This window comes from Trachymyrmex cornetzi, unplaced genomic scaffold, assembly GCF_001594075.2.
Source record: "Trachymyrmex cornetzi isolate Tcor2-1 unplaced genomic scaffold, Tcor1.1 scaffold57, whole genome shotgun sequence".
Lineage (NCBI taxonomy): Eukaryota > Metazoa > Arthropoda > Insecta > Hymenoptera > Formicidae > Trachymyrmex > Trachymyrmex cornetzi.
In genome coordinates, this window is record NW_017299882.1 from 806107 (window position 1) to 828027 (window position 21921).

Sequence of the window (21921 nt, forward strand, 5' to 3'; positions counted from 1 at the left end):
ACCTACTTATTTCTTTCCATGTTATGAAAGAGATCGACGTTGTAAACAAGGAAAAAATTTTTATATATAAATTCTTGTGTGTGAAAAGAATTTAGATATTTACATTCCATGAATTTTTCACAAATGTCTAACATTATTGGCGAGTAATCTCTTACGTAATATTTGCCGAGATGGAAGATATTTTTCTATTTTGTGTATAATATCGTAATAACTTATTTGATGTGAATACAAAATTAAGGCATCCTATGAAAAAGTCTTGTGTCACTTTACATCTTCCGTAATTATCTTGCGTTAAGGCTCCTGGTCATCTCACTACTGTGTCAGATTATAACGTCAGATACGAGAAAATACATAATAAAAATTCTTACAAAATATATCAAAATAGAGATAAAATAATATTTTTGATCGGTAGAAGAGACTTATAAAATATACTGTGAAAACTCTCTTTTTATTTTAAGAAGGAATTAAAAATATTTATTTTTTTATTTTTTTATATTTATTATTAATTTGACAGTTTTATAGCTGTAAATATAACCTATTTCGTTTTCGGCACAAAATTTATATGGTTGTTTATTAATTAATTACTGATAACGAAATAAAAGAATTTTCGATATATTTTACAAGTCTGTTTTATTGCAAGTGTTGTTTTATTAAAAAATATTTCCATTTTGTGTTTTGCAAGAATTTTTATGCATTTTCTCGCTTCTGACGTCACAATCTAAAATAATAATAGTGAGTGACCAGAAGCTTTATCCCAAGTAAAACAAGAAGTTACAAAAATGTTAAAATGACATTAAAATCAATCTTAAATAATTAGGTAATATTTTTATTTTTTAGACCGTATATGTGAGAAACACAATCAATACTAGAAATTTTAATGCCTATTACGGTCGAAACTGGATCTTCGTTGCTTTTTAAATAATTCAATCTTAAATTACTAATATATACTATATGGTATAATATGTACTTGCATATATACCATATTGTAGTCTTTTTCAAACTGCGCTTTTTAAATAATTAAAAAGTGACTTTTAGTAATTATTTTGAAACCACTTTGGTGTCATTTTAATTTCATGATGACTTCTGTTCTGTTTTTGGGATTTCTCAGATGATAAATTTATTTCATCAGTCTGAGTGACGAAATTGAATGATGTAAAATGCATCAATCTCTTAAATCTACAACGTGCTCGCGTTTCTCCATCCCCAAGCTCCCAAAAGAAACTTGTTCGTGTCGTTATTTACAAACACACTTTCGAAACGATTATCGGTCCAACCTCCCCTTTTCGAGATACCACAGTTATCCTTTTCCTTCTTCGCCGCCGCGAGACGGAGTCCGACGGACATTAGGACTTCACCCAACTCCCATCATTTCTGCTGAAACTGCACAAGTTCCGCGCCCTCTCCGACCGACCTCGGCAAGGAAAATTTCACATCCGGAACATCTGCCGCTGCTTTGCCTGACCGCCGTTGCAATTAACTTTTAAGGCTGGTACCGCCTGCCCAACATGGCCGATGGAACCACAAGGCGTTTCGTGCGCTGTTCTTCTTCGCATTCTTTGTTAACAATTCAGTAAACAAAACAAAACAAAATTTAAGATATATTAATAGTTAGTTTCCAAAAAGCAGTTGATCGAATTTCGGGGTGTAAATCTCTCAAGCTAAAATGAAAAAAAAAACGATTGTTATTGAAACGAGAATTCAGAAAGAAAAAAGTTCAAAAAAATTATTGTACGTTAGAATAACGTGGATCGATACTGCGAAGCAATCAATGCCGTGGCTATTACGAAGCTTCCGTGCTTCCGAACAAAAGTTTTGAAAAGACGGTAGCGTCAACGTGCGAGTATTGGATTACAAAGAGCGGATGCAAAAAGATTGAAAAAGAACCGTGAAAAAAAGCTAAGGAGGAAACTCACTGTGTAACTCTACGTTGGAAGATAAAAGTTAACCGGTATCTACCGCGCGTAGTTGTTATTCTATCCCCGGAAATAAAAATAAAAAAAAAAAAAATAACTCGCCGTCCCGGTGTGCTTATTTCTAAAAACGAGGGATACTTCACAATGGCCCATTGAGACCGGTAGTTCTTCAAGGATTCCTTCGTGAGTTTTACGCGCCATTTAATCGAAAGGTTTAGAAATAAATTGGGTACGATGTAAGGGCACGTTTTCATCATTGAGAAAATCTGAACCACAATTGCCGCAGAATCAATTATTATATAAACAACGTATTCTCTGTCATTGTCTATACTATAACTTTTTTTTTATCAATTAATGATAACTATTTTTTTAATGGACGTACTTGCAATTAATTAAAATTAGATTCTATAATTTTTTAATTAAAGTATATTTGACATCAAAGGAAAAGTGAAAAATAAATTAAGGAACTAGAAAAGAATGAACTAAAGGAATAAATTATATTACTGTTAATATTTTTATACTTTTGAAAAATAACGTGCGAGAGATTTTTAAATCTCAACGAAAAATTTTTACTCTACAATTTCTTCGATAAACACTTGGTCCGTAGGGCACTCTATGGAAGCGCAATCTCGTAAAAGAAAAAAATATCACAAATGAATCCATAGCTCAAGGGTTAAAGTGCTGGTCTTGTAAACCGGGGGGTTGTAGACCGCAAATCTCTCTCGGGGGCAAAACTTTTTCGACTCCCTTCCTTTCCCCGCGCTTTTTTCGCGCCCTTCGCAATGCCGTCGACGTTAATTCCACGAGTTACTTAACCCTCGGAGGAACGTTTGCCTTATTGACAAAAATTTCAAGAAAGTCGTGAGCTGAGTACTATTTTGTGAGTTTCACGAACTTCCTGTTGAACTGCTTGAGTCCATTTCGTCGCCCAACTGATGATTTTTTTTTTCTCGGAACCGTTGAATATACGAAGCGAAGCAATATAGATCAGCTTCGTGTAATTTCAATATTTGAAATATCATACGGAAAGAATAATAAATATCATGTTGTATGAGAAAAAAATTTTAATTTGTTAAATTTTTATAAAAATATATAACATAAAATTATGTGGGGCATGCATAAACCACAAATTATAGAAATTACATGAGAAAAACAATGGTCTAAATTATCTGAATATTTGGAGATCGCAGCGAGAGGAAAATTTACATTTAGTAAATGATAAATACAATAAATCATTCTTCCACAAACTAATGCATACAATAATCCTTTTAAAGTACCATATTCAATCAGAGATGACAACGCTATTATTTGCAATTTTCAACGTATAAATATTGGAAAACTAAAAATCTGATAATATATAGTATGTACATAAACATATAATAACAGATTGCCGAAAAATCAATATAAGTAAATAATATATTCTTTCTTTTCGTTTTGTACATTACGAACGACATCACGAGTCTCTTTCAATAATTAAAATATTTAGTATTTTATATATAAACACATAAAAAAGTATCCAAAACATGTTTCATATGTTAATATCCTTTTTCAATCGTTTCATGTAAAAAAGAGAAATCCTGTTTTTCAAATTAAGATAAGTTTGCTCCGTTTTCGAATTCAGCAATGTAATTAGAATGTAATTTAATCTATCGTCTCGTTTTCGCACATTACATTCTCGAATCCGACAAATTGAAGTGCGGAAATGAAGTACGCCCGGCCTCGGTCATTAAACTGTGTCGCGACGAGTTAATAGCTAGGTGAACAAGATGCCGTTCGACGCTTATTCCTCGGTTATAAACGATATCACATATATCGAAACTGGCTGCAATTTCCTGTCGCGTATCAGTAACAACGCTGCGCAAGAGCCTTTATATTCCTCAGCAAACTAGGTCAAGAAGGCAAACGCATCCTCGCACTACCACATTACTTCGTGTCAAAGTAACCTATAGGATAGAACTTCATTCCCCAATTCGGTATTCGCATCCTTCAGTACAGGGTCTTGAGGGATGTAAACTAGAAATAAGTAAAATTGATTACAAGAAAAACCTTAACCTGAAAGTTAAATTTTCTACAGGAAAATCTAATTGTTTATCTCCTTTTTTTAAACCGAACGTTATTAATTGTATTAGTGACTTAAAGTGGTCAAAAATATCGCTATATAATATACATATTTTGGCAATAGCACTTGCTTCCTGTATTTGTTTTTTTTACAATGAAAAGTTAAATTGTTATTTTCTGAATTTTTTTATTTTAAATTTTTATAAAATACGTGACGTAGATGATATATTATATTTTATGTAATATAATTTTAATAATACCGTTAAAATATCACCAAAAATACATATTTAAAAAAACGATCTATTTAACATAAAATTCTCATCATAAAATTGTTTAAAAAAATGAACAGACAAGGTAAATGGAAATTATTAAATTTCCATTTATTTTTTGCTGTTTAATCATTATTATTATGCGCATATATCTGCCAAGATATTTTGAAATTTTACTATTAACCCAACATTTGTTTAACAGTTTAAATTGCAATTTTCATAATAAAATCGAGTTATACACATAATAAATTACTGTTGCATACAAGAAGAGCAGAAAAAAAATGCTTACCGTGAAAATTCAATTTTCCTATTTTTTTTTGTATTTATTGCACGCATGCGTGTACGTCGTAAATATATTGTCGGCAGAATTATTTAACGACCCTTTTTGAGGAACATAGCAGGGAGAGTAGGACGACGTCGATGGAAGAGGAAAAATGCGGTCGGATATGTAGGGCCGTGCCTCGGGAAACCAAATGTTTGCGGACAAATCGTCGTCGTTTTCGACGGAGAAAATCAACAAACGTCCCTCGTTCAACCCTAATGCATCGTCCGGAATGAAAATCGTTCCGCACACGCGGACTCTCGATCCTGCTGATCCACAGGATTTTGAATCCTCTGTTTCTCGTGGTTGAATGGCAAGCTTGGAAAACTGTATGCGGCAGAGAAAAACTCGATCATTTTCATTGAATTGCGGAATTTCACTAAGTTTTATGTTTCGAGATTCAGACCGCGGGATTTAGTAACACGAGTCTGTCTTGCAAAATGCAAAGCTATTGAAAGAACACCTTTTCCAAATAAGGTAGAGAGAAAAGAGCCAATCAAACTTGATACATAAAAAGTTAAATATTTTTTTCTCTCTCGCTTTCGTCAGATTTCTATATATGTCATCTTCAAATTTTTTATATAAAGGTTTAAACATTAATTACGAACGGAATAAATGCGAAGTATGAGTTAGACAGTGAAGTTTAAATTTTCAATGCGGCATTAAATAGAACACTCTTCACTTTGGTTTAAAATGTGATGTGGAAATTAAAGAACAAGGCCAATACGGAGATTACAAGAACGTAGCGAACTAATTGCCAGTAGTTAGCAAAATCTAAGATTACGAAGTGTTGTAAAACGCAATATGCGTACAAAATTGTAAAAACATTTTTAAATGTGATCTCAACATGAATTCTGAAGACTTACTTTAAAAGAAGATTTTTGTTCGTAAGGAAGATGCATGTATATACAGATTTAATTTGAGAAAAAGAAAAAAATATTTTATCAAATCAAAAATTTTTTTTATTATTTTATAATTTTTTATATAAAAAAAAGTTATTTTTTACCATGTTCTCTCTCTTCTCTTTTTCCCTCTTTTTCCTATTATTTTATTTCATTAATTTAATATTTATTACGATTTGTTAGAATTATATTATTTTGTACTTTTCATTTAAAAAGTGTAATTGATTAAAATAAATATAATTATACAAAAAAATGTAATATAATTTTAGATATTTCGTTGGAAGAGTTAAAATATTAATATTTCCGTGCGCGACAAATCCGACGGCACTCAGAGGTATCGTGCGGTTTATTCAGATTATTCAATCTACTCGGGAACAGAGAAAAGGATCGAGAACTGTTACTGTGCAGTTACCTTTGTCTAGGACTTCTTCTCTTTATCCTCGATTTGCATTCTGCGACTGCTTATTTACATTCTGCGTTAAGATATTCTGCAACTTCGTATTTAAAATTAAAGTGGAACACCAACGAACTGCTTGCTTCACGCTAATTAAATGTTAACAAAACACGAACATATCTTAAATGCTGCAAACTTTTTTTTTTGCAAATCAGGCAAAATATCGTCGAGTTTAATTTGTACTACTTTTATATTGTTACATTACTCACGTTACACGTGATTTTTTTCAATGTATAAAAAATTTTCATTATTTTATTGTTAGATCAAACGCGTCCTCTCCTTTTCTTTTAGATCAATAAAACGTGATTTTTTGAAATACTTTAATTAAAAGTACTTAAAATTTTTAATTTATCACTGTGGCACATTGACATCAGAAATATAACGTGATTTATTTTCTTGCAGTATATACATCGAAATAAATAACTTTTTTACATGTTGCGCTCGTACACGACTTGTACACTTTCTCTTTTCAGTCCATGTGAACATTAGATAGCTATAAATCTTAATCATCTGTCATGAGATCCGTTTTCGTATAGAGAGAACACGTGTAGATTAAATTATACGGTCATTTTTATTACTGGAAGAGAATCGTAGACGGAAACTTCGGTACATTTTATTCGATCGAGCACGAATAACTGCAGCGCGTGTGAAATGAGATAATTTATTTCAATATGTGATGTATATTGGAAAAAGATTCATGTAATTTCCTGATTCTGACGTTCAATATATAGCTGTATTAAAGAGGGTCGGAAACATTTCGATATATATTTAACAATGTATTTTTACACATTCGTTTCGAGCTTTTGCTCAAAGCATAAAATCTTTAAAAAATTATAAAGTAACCATAGACTCTATATGGCTTAATATACTCGCTTGTGATAATTATTCGGTGAATTCAAAAAAAGATAGCACTAATAAGTCGTGCAGGCCGACTTAGCAAAAATTAGAAAAAATCGTAAAGCTTTAGGCTATACAGAATTCAGTTACCTTACACAATATTATCGTATCTAACGAATTCGAAAGATTCGGAAAGAGGACGATTTTACCGAAGTAGTAAATTTAATGATTATGGATACAGACCTAAAAATAATTTTTTTGTGTCAGTAAAATAATTATGCAGGACGTTCAAACTAGGATTACTAGAACTTTCTGTAGCATTGTTTATTTTGGTGATTTAACCAAATTATTATCAAATTTGTATCTGAAATTTTTAAATGCTTCAGCAATTGCTTCATTCTTTCCGTGCATATTTTTTTCCAAATTTATACGGTTAGAATAAAAGAACTTACAAATTTTTATGCCGCATATTTTCTCGTAAAAAAATAAGCCGGACGTAGTCCATCGGAGGACGCTTCCATCTCGTCTTACGGTGAATAAATTCTGTCGTCGATACCGGCGTGGATATATCCGGTATTGCATCGGTATCACCCGGTACACACTTGGCAGGCTTATGGGCTTTTCAATTTCGTTCCTCGCCGAGTGGGTTCCATACGGTGACGCGCGATAGCTATTGCGGGAGCTCTACGTGCACGCCCGTTGAAATTTTTCCGAGACGGCGTTTCAGAGGCCATTATGGCATTCCCATCTCTTGAATGATATCCTGGACGAAAGCGCAATGGCGCGAGAGGATGGCTAACGCTATCCATGAGAAATGGAAAAATAATTGGCCGAATGCATACGCCAGTCCGGTTGCATTTCGAGAATATATCACGGAGACTGAGAGAACGTACCACGCCTCGCGCAGTTTATTCCGCCTTTAGTTTATTTGCGGTCAATTTTGCTGTATATAAAAATGCCCAGGGGTTACTCGAGAATAAAATCTTTTAATTAAGTTAATATTATTACCTTCGGATTGTTATCATAATTTTACAATTACGAAAAATAGGTATTGTGTCACGTTTTACGGTATTTTTTATTCCGTGACATAAAAACTGATTGATAAAGAAGATTGAAACTGTTAGCGCTTTCTCGAATGTGAAAAGGATTTTTTATCTACGAATGAAAAAGATTTTCGTTGCAAATTTACACAACGATCTTACGTAAATTTCACCAGAACAATATCATGTTGTATTATCGTTTATTGAGTCTTGACCAGAAAGCACTCAAAGCACTCGGTAACCACAATGGCTCAATGCTAAATTGAGAAAGTTCCGGAAAGTTTAATATCCCATATACTCCGCAGGGCCAGTCAACAATAATTCTCGTTACATCTACAGGATGTATCAAAACTCGCTTATTTCCTCTAAATCATAAATGCATTCGGTGAACTCGCAGTCGCGGTTTTTCTCTAACATCAGAAAGTAAATATGAAATATCGTGATATTTATGGCTCTATTAAGATCTATTACAACTCACTCAACTTAAATTCATTTTGATTTTAAATAATAACTAAATAAAACTAAAACAAGGGCTACGAGCCAAGCTGGATCTTAATGCTAGATTAACTACAAAAACATGTTTCATAACCATCCATAATGAAATTTTACATACACGATGTTGAATTTATATTATATTATATTTACCGTTTAAATCATCATATGTATTGGCAAGTTTTTAAATGAATCGTTGAGTTAAAATTGTAATTTCAACATTGAGAATGACCCAATAGGGTCGAAACGTTTGTTAATAAACTTATGTTTTTGTAGTTAATCTAGCATTAAGATCCAGCTTGGTTCGTAGCCCTTGTTTTAGTTTTAATTTTATAAATTATTTGAGCCTATTTTCTGTTGCTATTTTTAAATAATAACATTCCACCACCTATTATATTTAAAATCTAACTAGCTTGTTAATTTTTATTGTTAATTAATTGCAAAATCCTAAATCCTACAATATTTTCATTAAAGAATAATAAACTCTTCAAATTGATCAAAGGACTTATAGAGGAATTTGTAGTTGAAAAAGGGATACAACAATCTCTGATACACTCTGTATATTATGTATACTAAAACACTATGACACAAATGATGTAACCCGGAAAAGGGTATGGGAACAAAGTTTCTTAATAAACGTTGACGTCGACACCGTGTGGCAATTCCTTAAGTCGATACAGAAACTCGCTCTTATGAACTGTCTAACGGATTAGAAACGAATCCCCGTTTAATTAAGCTCCACAGAAATACGTTAAAGAATCCTAAAACCATCTGTATTACCGACTAAATTGTAATTTTTGTATAACAATTACTTTTTTCCTCTTTAACAGACTCGAATATCCTTTTCCGGGATAAAAGTATACGCATTAATACGTGTCTGTAAAGTGGAATTTGTGCCGGGAACGACAAAAAATTTTTCTTAAGATTTCAATTTCGAAATTTTTTATCGTTTTCGGCATAAACTCCGCCTTACAGATATGTATTAATGCGTATACCCTGAAAAAAGATTTTCGAATCTGTAAAAGAAGAAAAAATAATTGTTATATATACAAAAATTATAATTTAATCGATAATACAGACGACTTTAGGATCCCTTTAAGCATGTTAAAAATAGATTCTATTTACGTTAAAAAAAGAACTTTGAATTTTACATTATTAGCGATCTAATATTAAAAGAAGGGACGTCATTCACTCTTTTTTATAAAAATCTTTGTTGTAAAAATAGGAAGCTTAATTAAAACTACGTTTCTGACGTCAATCAATGTATTGACAAATCCAATATAAAAAAGATGCACATTATTAATATAATATACATAATATATCAATAATAATTACTTTTACAAGAGTTCTGAGATATAACTATAAAACAATCTCCTTTGCTTTGATGCATACAAAAGCGAATAATCGAATGAGTCATTATATCGTGATATCAACTTAGTGCACTGTCATTAACGGTTTAACGTCAAATTATTACCTTTTTAAGTAAACATTTCCGAACACGTGTTTACACAATTTTTTCTTATGGTTTTTGTTTTAATGGAATACGTAATCAAAGTATGCACATACTGTAGAATTATATTTATACATATATGTGTGCGAATATACGCATGTGTTTATTTTATGATAAAATTAATCTGTATTTTCATATATATTTAATTTATATGTGATATAAAAATGAATACTATTGCAAATAGCTTATCAGCTAATATATTATGCAGAAATATTATAAAAAAAAATTTGCCCCCAGAGAGATTTGAACTCTCGACCCCTGGTTTACAAGACCAGTGCTCTAACCCCTGAGCTATGGAGGCTTTCGATTGACACCTCTTTTAACACGCTTAAAGGTAACGTGACGTAAATCATATTTAATACATTAAATAGAAATATTATTTTAATTGTAGCAGAATCCTCCCTTTTTTATTTAACAAAATAATATTGTTAATTTAAGAAAATATGAAAGAATTTCGTGCAAAAAAAAGAAAAATGTGAAAAAAGAATCTTCAAATATATACGTTAATTAGTATATTAAATATAAAAATACTTTCATAATATTAAATTTAAATTTTTTATTTTTTTATTTTTTGTTGATAAACAAAGACGTCCAAGGTATTATATTAAAATAAAGTTAATATTCCTTTTCCATGTTGTTTATATTAGAAAGATATTAAGAGCTTGTTTTAAAAGGATTCCGAGAATTTAAACAAAAGAGAATTTGTTCAGGTAAAATACCAGATTGCTGTGTTGCAACGAATAAAATTGTTCATTTAGGAAAATCATGTCGTAGGATTTCTACTTTACAATGCAGAAGCACTACTCCAATTTTTCTAGTTAAAAAAGAATTCGCTAATATATTCTCAGTACCTTTGAACCTTTTCTTTCAGGGTTACGATAAATATTAAATATTTATTTGCATATTTATGAGGAAATGTTCGCATATGCCGCCACCATGAGTTTGCGTGTTGACGCTCCGCATTTTATTTCGCATTTGCCAGACACTCGGAAATTTCGGCGAAATCTCGAATCTGCTGAACCGTCACGTTTCGCTAAAACCATACATTTACTTACGCTATCTCTGAATCTTTCAATTTGATCTTTCAATTTGATCTTTTATTTAATTCATTATTAAATCTCAACGATAATATGATAAAATTCAAGAACTCTAAGTAAAGAAAGATGTCATAGTACGTACAATCCAAATAAACGTATTAAATATAAAAACACTGTCTATTCCATTCATAAACGTAATACGGAAACAACAGTTTTACTGAAGTGTCTAAAAATTGAACGAGATACAAATCTGAAAATAATTTTATTAGACCATCAAAATAATTATGTGGGGCGCTTAAACTAGTTGCTAGAATGTCAAAACTTTTTGCAGCATTACTTATCACGCTTAAGTTTCTGGTATAATTATTTTGATGGTACAACAAAATTATTTTCAGACCTGTATTTAGTTAAATTTTCAAAAACTTAATCGTTCTCTCTATGTACATACTGTGTACTCCAATGAAGTTGTCACTATCATTTTTTTGTAAAGAGGTAATTTTGTGTGTATTTTCTTATCTCCTCGTTTATTCTTATCGCATTTATACAACAACGATACCACTCAAAAAACAGATTCGAGTTTTTCAGAAAATGAATTTGAATGTTTCAAATCATTACAATTTTGTAATATTAATTTTGAAAATGTAATTTGGTGTAATAATTGATTATAGAAGAATAAAAGTATGTCTCTTAAAATATGTTCTTTTTCTTTGTTTCCGTTCATCTTTTGTAAGCAATTCCAAAAAGTAAAATTTTTTAGTTATGTTGTAGCAAATGAGCAATATGTATATTTGTTCCAAGTTTTTATTGCGCTCCTCACCTAAAATAAATTAAAGAGATATTGATATACTTCAACATTGTATTCCTTTTTTAACAAAGCATAGATGTTAAGGTCAATTAAAATAGCAAAACGCGCAGTTTATACCTACCACGTCTTTGATTCTGTCAGTAAAAAAAAATGAGCGTTTTACTTATAAATTTTAGGATGACAAACAACGTGCGATGTAAAAGGCTCGTGAAAAGCGCCTTCCATCACTCGTTTTCCGCCAAATAAGCTACGAAATGCGGCGGAGGAAGTCGATGAAGGACAGCTCATCGTAATGCAGCTGGTTCTGCTGTGTGCGCAGCCACTGTACCTTTCGCATACCTTGGAGAGTGCATCCTTGAGTGCGTTCGCCAGGCGACAAAGTCCGCCTGCGCGTAAAATCGCTACATCGCTCGCCTATCTTAAGCTGCCGACTTCGCAATGTCGGTGTAAACTTTAAGGGTGAAAGGAGAATAGAATAAAATTTTATGCCAGCATCGCTTGAATAAAGTTCAGCTCGCACAAAGGCATTCTTACAGTTGCTATTATTATTGAATGTATTATCACTCATTAAACATGATTTCCGACAACCTGAAATTTAATTTTTACAAAACGTAAAACTCGACGGTACATCTTATGTCAATCGTTCTCCAGTTTCTTCTACGAAGAAGAATCTTTAAGAAAAAAAAGGGGGAAGAAATTGCGCACAGTTTCGCAACGTAATTTTTTACGACGCTGTAACTTTTTAGACGCTTGAACGATCGTCCAGGGCATCCTCACTGCAAAAATGCGAAATAGAAAATTATTCGATAATAACGGTTAAGTTTGGAATTAAAAACTTTAACAACCGGAAATTAAGGCAGAGGCAAGAAACTAACGAACTACGTTCAAGGACTGATTAAGTTCTGACAGGGCTAATTAGAAGTGTTTCGTGCTATTCGTCGACTCGTGAAAATTGTGCTGATTTGATTAACGGCGTATATACGACGTTAAGACGGAAAATGCGTAAAAAAGCGCGATCTTTTTGAGTTTATGCATCTACGTTCCACGAAGAAAAATAAATAAAGACGAAACGAATGCTTTTAGCCGAAGGTGGAAGTGGAAGCATTTGTTTGTTTCGCGTTATAAAGCACGTCGTACATTTCCGTTTGAGTAATCCTCCGTTTTTACTACAAAAGCAATTGCTTTGCTTTTCCACACTCAAGTCTGCAGCCGTCCTTTGTCATTGCTATCACGTCGGCTAACGTAATTTGATTATCTTTAACGAGGTAACGATCGTAAGGCGAGTTTTTAAATTCATCGATTGATCAATCGCATTATGCGCAAATGCAACTTTTATAAAGTTGCATTTACACATAATGCGATTGATCAGTCGATGTGAATTTAAAAACTTGCCTATATTTATCTCAACGATTGATCTTTCGAACTCATAATATATAATTATGACATCGCGATGCGCATATATTAGTAGAAGATAATTAGAAAGTGAGGTGTAATTTCAAGTATACCAAGAAGTCAACTACTTCATATAATGTCGAGGTATTTACTTTCACATGAATCGAATGTGCTACATGTCACTCATTTCCAACATTATTATAACTTTTTACTGACAGAGACAGATAATTGGACAAGCACGTTTTTGTTATTAAAATTTATTAGTACAATATGTTTAATATTTTATAATTTTTGTTGTTAATATTTATTAGATAAACACGAAGGAAATATGAAGATTTATACACTGAAAAAAACATTTCTAAATTTTAGTAAATTATTTGTTTGAATAATACCAACTAAATATTTACTAAATATGAAGTTATATCTTTAGTACAAGAACTATTAATTTGATTTAACCAATATTTATTTATTAAATAAATATTTATGCAATAGAAAAAGTAAGTAAACATTTAGTTGGCACTATTCAAATAAATATTTATTAAAATTTTGTGCTTTAAATAAGAATAGCATTTGCTTCTAATTTATTAATTAATTGTGATTGACACTGACTGTGTCACACTTGATGCTAACTTGAACAACTTTTTTTATTTACGAAGTAGTTTAGGATCAAGTAGAAATGAAAGATCAACCCATAATCCAACTTCTGTTCTCTTGAATGAGGATGCAAGTGCATTCCCTAGCATCCTCCGCACGACATCCTGGAGTGCCTGCTATCAAAATCCAGGAAGTCCTCGTCAAGTACGATCGTCCGAACGATTGTCTCACAGCACAATCGCGCCAGTCTATCCCGCCCTGATAGTTGCACGCCTATTGCCATATATTATCATCAATATTACTCTAATCGTCTCTATATGTTGATGAATGTTCGATTATAAACATCGGCATAGTTGATGCGTTATAATCACGAGACGAACGATACAAGACGTAATTTTCTACTTACAGGGACATTAGCATCGCGTAACGGACACAATCAAGGACGTGGCATTAAAATGCAACACAAAATGCAAATACGATTTTGTTGTCGATATGTTACACTCGCTACCGAGCGACACGCGAGGTCGACGAAAGAAAAATCTATCAGGATGTAATGGGGTATAATGATAAACGTCTCTGATAATGAACGAAGGTCTCATCTTCGTACGCCCGTTATGAAACGTCTTTGTGCGAGAGGGATTGCATATGTATCTTAAAAATCATTTGGTTCATTCAAGCAGATGTATCGCTCATTTGCCATAACGATGATATAATTTAAAAAATTGTAATTTTTTTTAGTTGCTTGCAAAAAAAGAGTGGATTAACATAAAAAAAAAAGAAAAATCATACTTTAAAAGTATTTTCATTTCTCTATGATCTCATTTATTATATCAAAGTTGCATTTCAAAATTAAAATTATAGAATTTCAATGATTGAAAATATTTAAACTCATTTTCTGGAAAACTTTGTATTTTTTACTTGTGACGTTGTCGTTATAACGAATGAACGATATGCTGGCGCTTTAAATAGTGTATTCATCAAACTGGAGTAATTGCGATCAATGACGCGCGGTTTCATATATTAGAGATACCGTAATGAATAGAAACTGTATACGAGATGCCTCATTTTATTATAACGCATTTTAATAAAAGATTTTTTTATATAAATATTCCTCGGATTGATACGCCGTGACACAAATAACTTCTCAAATTAGAAACAATTGAAAAAATAAAAATATTTTTATAGATAAGAGCTGCAGAAAATATATAGAAATAAATAATAGAATATGATTCTTCGTCGAAATGAAAATTCACCGTCAAGATGAGTTCAATTGGATTATTTAATAAAATTTTAATTCCAGAATCAATTATAAAATACATATTATAGAAATTTATATTAAAATAGATTAAAACTGAAAAAGACTGTAAATAAAAAATTATTTATATAAAAAATTACCTATCAATGCACATTGAGAAAGAAGATACTTCAAAATTTATTTGTGAGAAATATATTTATATCTCACTAAAAGATATCTTTAAATATAAAATAAAATTTTATTCTTAGCAAATAAACCGTATATTTTATTTTTTTTAATGAGATATATTTCACAGAAATAAATATTTTGTTATCACAATTAAATTTTTTCATAACTAATACATATCGAAGAAAACGTCGTAAGTAACATTTGCTTCGCGATATTTCGATTTATTTTTCTCTCAATGCACATGGCTAAGAAGATATCTATATCGAGCTCGTTAAACAAAACCCATCATTACGATCGTATAGAAATGAAATGTTACCCATTCAGGAAATATTGGAAACAATAAAATCGTACTAAAAACACTTACCATGAGCTGTTTCGATAGGCGATCCAGAGTGACGACGTATCGATTCGAAATCAAAAGTTTACGTTATCCAGCTCACGTGTGAGTTTCAGAGTGACCTCCAGGGTGGAGGTGTCACTGTGCCACTTGGCGGAGGACGCGTTGGGATCCACCGAATGTGGTGTCGGTAGGTGCAGCCGATATCTGGTGGAATCGCGACTGGTTTTACGCGTCGGGTAGATTTACAGCCTCGTTAAATTGTCAAAGAAGGGCGGACGCTCGTCTCCATCGGAACCAAACGCGACTCCGACGGCGGGAGCGAGTTTCGCTCTCCTTCTGTCACATGGGTCACACTAATAAATTCCCGGTCGTGGTCACCTCACCTTGGACTGCGCACGTCGATCGCCTCGGATTCCACGGAGAGCTCCACTTTTTCCCGCGTTTCCTGGGGCAATTTCACCAGCACCGACAGCCACTCGCAGGACGCCGTGCTCGGTGTTTTAAAGCCCATCTAAATAACAATTCGTCCGTCTTCAAGGCCGCGGTTCACGCGTAACGTGTGTCGAGTGAAATGAATTCTCTTTCGACGGTTCGCGAAGTCATCGGCTTTGCGAGAGAGAATAATCGAGAGACTCTATATACGTGTTATCTTGGCTCTGTTGCTTTATTGCGCCACATTTCTTTAGCGGTAATTCTATTTTTCCAGGAAAATTGCATATATTTTAATTTTTAAAGCGCAATCCAAAAACGATAGTATATATATTTTCATTTCTTTACGTTCTTCTTCGTTAATTTTTATTGACTTTGAAGCATGGAAATTTTATTGACTCGCAGCATGGAAATATATAAATTTTGGTCTTTGAAGAAAATACAGATTTATCATTTATTTTATTTTACTTAGTCTCATACATAAAATATTCTCGAACTTTCAAACAAATACAATACGGATACAGAACTTAAAATCGAATGATCCTTTATCATTAAATCTATACGATAAGAATAAACATACAATATGTATGAACATATAAGAATATGTATAAGAATGAACTATGTACAACATATCAGTTTATTCTTATCATAGTAGATTTAATGATAAATGATCGATCATTCAATTTGAAGTTCTGTATGTGTATTGTATTTTTTGGAAAGTTGAGAATATTTTATGTATAAGAGCATAAGTTAAATCAAATAGATGATAAATCTGTACTTTTCTTCAAAGATGAAAATTTTTATATTTATAATATTGAACGTTTCATAACACTCAAAATTGTATCAAAGCCTTATTTAATTGTTACCAAAAAGAGACTCACTCCTAAATAAACATCTTCAGCTGTCACTGCCTGTTTAAACTTTATCTCATATTCGGGCGACTTTCTAGGGTCGTAATCCTGCAAACTCTGAGTATCGACCGCTTCTGAGGGATGCCAAATATCATCACCCTTGCCTTGTAGGGGTACATGAGGTCCCGAACGATTTTGGGAAGAGTCCTGGGAAAGGTCACTCGGCGCGCCAATGTCACCAGGTCCTTGTAAGCAAATATTTCATTAGCCATCTTGTCAATCGTCTCGTTTTTATTCCGCACAACTAATGACTAATAACATTACATTGTCTCGATGAGCATGATAACATCACCCAGAGGTGGCGCGTAAGCTGCTTAACGGTAATTTAAAAACGGATGTGTAACGATGATTTATAATTAAACGTAACTGCGAATTGAGAATCGCACGAGTCCTATTAAAATTAATGATTGACAGCGCAAATATAACTTGCAGCGCGGGTTGCTTTATTGGTTGCTGCGTCGGATCATTTATAAAGCGTTACGTCGATAATATTACCGGTTTGCGAAGAGGAAATCGCAATATGCATATAAAACTCGCGGTACACGTTTAATTCTCACCGCAATTACGTGTTACCTACGATCCTAATAAGAGGGAGGATGTAATTCTGCTATGGACGTATTCAAAGGATTCAACCTCCCCGCTAAATTGTTTTTTTACTTTTTCATTTTTAATTAAAAAGAAAACAGCTTTACTTTTAACTTTAAATAAACTTTTTGTTGTCACATAAGATATTTTTTTCTCTCCGTTACGACCATGTAGGTAATTTCTGAAACTTTCATTAGTTAGAGCTTTAACAAAGTGTCATAATTTTAATAATATTTAGTAAAGTTTCTCATCTAAGAAGCCACTCCTCTTTTCTAAATTTTTTTTAATTTCTTTTCTGAGGAAAATAATCGTGAATATTTTGTATGTAATAACAGTTGCAATATTATAAAGAAATATATATTTCATCTTTTATATAAATGTATCTTACATAAATGTATTTAATATAAATATATTTGATATATAAATGTATTTTTAAGTTACGACTTTAAATCTTAATACTTTTTTCTATTCAAAATCAGGAACGAGAAGGATATTCTAAGTTCTAAAATATTTAGAAAAGCAATTCATTAATGCAAAAAATGTTGTTTATACGATAACAGAAATCAGAATTGAAACTCCCCCCGCCGAAAAAAATCCTAGATACATTCATGAATTTTACGCTATCTGCACGAAATACTTAAGACAAAAGCATTATAAAAAATTCTCTATCATTTCGTTGTCATGAGCTTCAAGTTTCCGAATGTGAGTAAAAAATGTAAATTAAATAATGAAAAATACGCGAATAATAAACGCTCGCGCATACGAATGCGTATGGAGCTGTTGTGTTTACTAATTAATTGCGTTTTCGCCAGGCTAAATAATATCCCGAACAATACATCGAATTAAACGTAACGATACAACGAGATTTTCAGTTCGAAAACACATCGGGCTTCACCCGGCTTGAAATTGCACAGGGGAAATTAGCCATCGCGCGACGCCGATTGTTTTAACAGCATGCAACAATTTTGCCGGGTGTATCTCCATAATTAATCAGTCGTAAAACGTAAACTCACCCAACTTCCTCGCACCCGCCTGCGGTAGATCGTCCTCGCTGTCAGAGTCGTCCTTCGATGGACAAATTAAATTTTGGAGAGCCTGTAAATCCGCCGGACTGAAATAGCCGTCCATTACGGATATTATATACGCGTGAAATTTTACCTGAAGCTCACACTTTCTCTGCTGCAACGCATAGCCCGCAACAACAAATTAACGTCGCTATGGCGACAAACTCGCAGTTACTCGATAAGGTGGCCCGATTCGAAATTGATTCGGTCGAAAAATTCCGCTTGACGTCGCGCGGAGTCGAAACTTTTATATATCTATTAAATTGAATATGCAACAACCGTTCCCTCGATCGGAGAACAATTTCAATCGCGTGTTATGGAGACAAAAATAAAAAATGGTCGAAAGTACCATACAGCTGTGATTCGTTTGATGATTTTTTTTAAATTTAATTTAACTTCAACAATTTTTATTGTGTAATTAAAAAAATATACATATAATGTATATCCTACACATATGTACAATATATTATACATATATGCACAACGTAAAAATAGATAGAATATAAGCAAAACGTGATAAATGTCTGTGATGTTAGCACGGCATTTTATTAATTTTCAAAAAACAATGATTGTTTCGGTAGTAACACTTTCCGTTCTACTGTTCTTTCAAAAATAACAAAATGTTCTACAGTTTTTATATCAAAAAATCAAAAATAAAGAAATGCCATGCTAACTTTACGTTCCACGGTGTAACTTTCTCTAAAGTACCAGATGCCATCGAATATTATGACATCTGTTAAGTATTCCCGTTTTTTTTAAGCTAGATTGATTATAATATAATGTTTCAGGATAAAATATCAATAATTCATAATTTTTACACCGGTTAGAATATTCGTACTCCACGGAAACGTGTCGACCCGATAATTTTGGGCATTTTTTACAATATAGCTCTGACTTATTCCGCTCGAGTTCTATACGAATAAATCATTATAAAAGTTGTTCCATTTTATAAACATTTTTTAAACAACTTTAACTATCGTTACCAGCACATCACTTAACGGAAATGTGTCGTGCTGATTAATTTTAGCACTTCTGGCGGTAGTTCTGAGTTGCTCTCCGCTTGAATAAATTATTATCAAAGGTTGTGCCGCCTTATAAACATTTTTTACACAATCTTAACTATCGCTACCAGCACGTCACTTGGCGGAAATGTGTCGTACTGATTATTTTCAGCACTTCTGGCGGTAGTTTTGAATTGTTCCGCTCGAGTTTTATACGAATAAATTATTATCAAAGGTTGTTCCGCCTTATAAATAATTTTTACACAATCTTAACTATTGCTACCAGCACGTCACTTAGCGGAAATGTGTTGTGTTGATTAATTTTAGCACTTTTGGCGATAGTTCTGAGTTGCTCCGCTCGAATAAATTATTATCAAAGGTTGTGCCGCCTTATAAACATTTTTCACACAATTTTAACTATCGCTACCAGCATGTCACTTGGCGGAAACATATCGTGCTGATTATTTTCAGCACTTCTGGCGGTAGTTTTGAATTGTTCCGTTTGAGTTTTATACGAATAAATTATTATCAAAGGTTTGTTCCGCCTTATAAACATTTTTTACACAATCTTAACTATCGCTACCAGCATGTCACTTGACGGAAATGTGTTGTGTTGATATATATTCCTATAGAAGGACCAGAACTATCGTCAAGAGTGCTGAAAATAATCAGCTCAACAATTGTTTGATTTTCTTTTACAACGTTACAAGTAATGTTTCAATAATCGTATGAGTTTCGTTAGATTTTTTTCCCTTATAAAAATTTTTGTAACGGAATAGCGGGCTGCTGTCAAATTTTATCTCAAAATTCAAACCTGGGAATTGGCCAACCTCAAAATCGTATTTTGAAACAAATTCAAATCTAGGATTCATCTCAAGGGAAGCAAAATTGATCAAAACGAAGGCGACGAAATCCAAAATCAAGTTGATCGCTTTCTTTGATACAGATGGCTTTGACTCTCGAAATTCAAATAAAATTCAAATAAAGGGAACGCATTTTGATATTTTAGACATCTAGGCGAATTGACTTTGAAATAGCCTTCAATGTGACGAGCGCATCGAAAACTTATTTCGAAAAGTGACTACTGTACAAAAGCTTCCAACGGTTGAAAGACATTCTGAGCATTGAAGTCAGGAAAAACTATGTTGGTTTTCATTAATAAAATTTACAGTGAGTGCAAAAAGTATTCGTATAGAGAAAATATTTTTTAAAAAAACTTTATTTCTAAAAAGTAAATATTATCCAGCGAGAAATGAGTCATCGAATTGATATCATGTCAAATCGATATAAATACGATGATTTCAACATCAATTTAACGTCGATTCGACGTTTAATTGACGATCATTTCTTGTTGAATAATTAACAATTTATTCATAAAGAATAAAATAGACTGTATATTTCTTAAAATTATACCAAAAAGATGTGTATTAATCATACAAAATATATCACCTGAAAAATAAGCGAAAATTAAAAATTGTATTGTTTGAATGCTCAAAAAGTATTCGTACAAACGAGAAATTGAGCTTCTAAAATCAGGTATACATGCGAAGCTCGTTTGTTTATGTTAGAACAGAATATATTCGTTGTATAAAATTGCTAATTAATGTTTATTTTCTACAAATAAGACTTTTCTTATAACAAATTTCCTTACGAATACTTTTTGGTCTCACTGTATATACATATTTTAGTTTCTTAATTTTTCTGAATCCTGTCTTGGAACTTTTTAGGCAGACCGTGTATTTCGTTATTAACATGAAAATTAATAACTTTATTGTTTTACATATGGGAAGAAAAAAGATTACGATAACGAATTACGATAACAAAATGCGAATATATATATATATATATATTAATTTATGCTAATTAAAAGGCACTAATTAATTTCAAGGAACCAAAATGACATAATTTATATAAAAAAAGAATATAAATACTTATTTTAATATGGTTAATATAAATTTACAGATTAACATATAAAGAAAATTAAATTTACATTTTTGACAAATTTAATATTAAAAAATTAAATTATTTAACATTTTTACGACAAGATTTATAATTGAGTAGGTCTAATAGACCCACTGTCAGCTCCGAAGGATTAAATTAATCCCAAGTTTGAGCAAAGTCACCATCAAAGTCTGCGCTTCTGCCAATTAAATTTTATGGTAAGCATCCCATAAAAAAAAGCTTTTAAAGAGTCTTCAATGTAGGAAAATGTAAAAATAAAAAAAATTTAAGAAATTTTTAATTAAATTATATAGACGTAAAGAAGGAGGACGCTTATGATCTTTAAACAGATTTCAAGAGAATAATCCATCTAAAGAAGAAATCTATTTTGCATATAAAAATTATGAATATATTCGATCTTATTTATCCAAGATTGTCAAAATAAACATCTGAGATGTTATATAATTATTTTATAGGAATCCCTAGAGCACAAAAGTTGCAGCAACAATGCTGCAACATTGCAGCGATATTGCATGTTGCAGCAATATTGCAGCGTTATTGCTGCGATATTGCTGCAAATTCTGTGCTGTATAGAAATAGTC

At 32.1% G+C, this 21921-nt stretch overlaps 1 protein-coding gene and 1 non-coding gene across 3 annotated transcripts; both read right to left on the reverse strand.

The window, feature by feature from the left end:
* Positions 1–10025: 10025 nt before the first annotated feature.
* Positions 10026–10098, reverse strand: TRNAT-UGU (transfer RNA threonine (anticodon UGU)). The gene has a single exon. It is a non-coding gene; the product is annotated as a tRNA-Thr (tRNA).
* Positions 10099–13588: 3490 nt separating this feature from the next.
* Dnaaf6 (Dynein axonemal assembly factor 6) lies at positions 13589–18501 on the reverse strand. 2 transcript variants are annotated; one of them, XR_001940354.1, is made up of 5 exons: positions 18327–18501; positions 16699–16913; positions 15772–15899; positions 15413–15592; positions 13589–13898 (listed from the first exon to the last, which is right to left on the reverse strand). XR_001940354.1 is itself a non-coding variant. In XM_018515119.1 (4 exons), exons 1-4 carry the CDS (start codon positions 18439–18441, stop codon positions 15463–15465), a joined length of 588 nt encoding a protein of 195 aa, XP_018370621.1. In that variant the 5' UTR covers positions 18442–18501; the 3' UTR covers positions 15321–15462. The 2 variants fall into 2 exon arrangements, 1 of the variants encoding a protein (XP_018370621.1); XM_018515119.1 differs by lacking the exon at positions 13589–13898 and having other exon boundaries at positions 15321–15592.
* Positions 18502–21921: the final 3420 nt, after the last annotated feature.

Bases quoted from the DNA above. Each gene is read 5' to 3' on its own strand.
- Dnaaf6 (XM_018515119.1), bottom strand. From the start codon at position 18,441: ATGGACGGCTATTTCAGTCCGGCGGATTTACAGGCTCTCCAAAATTTA. The intron at 16,914-18,326 runs GTGAGTTTACGT...TTTGCTTACAAG, and splicing joins GGCGGGTGCGAGGAAGTTGG to GACCTGGTGACATTGGCGCG. The intron at 15,593-15,771 runs GTGAGGTGACCA...CGATTCCACCAG, and splicing joins ATCGACGTGCGCAGTCCAAG to ATATCGGCTGCACCTACCGA.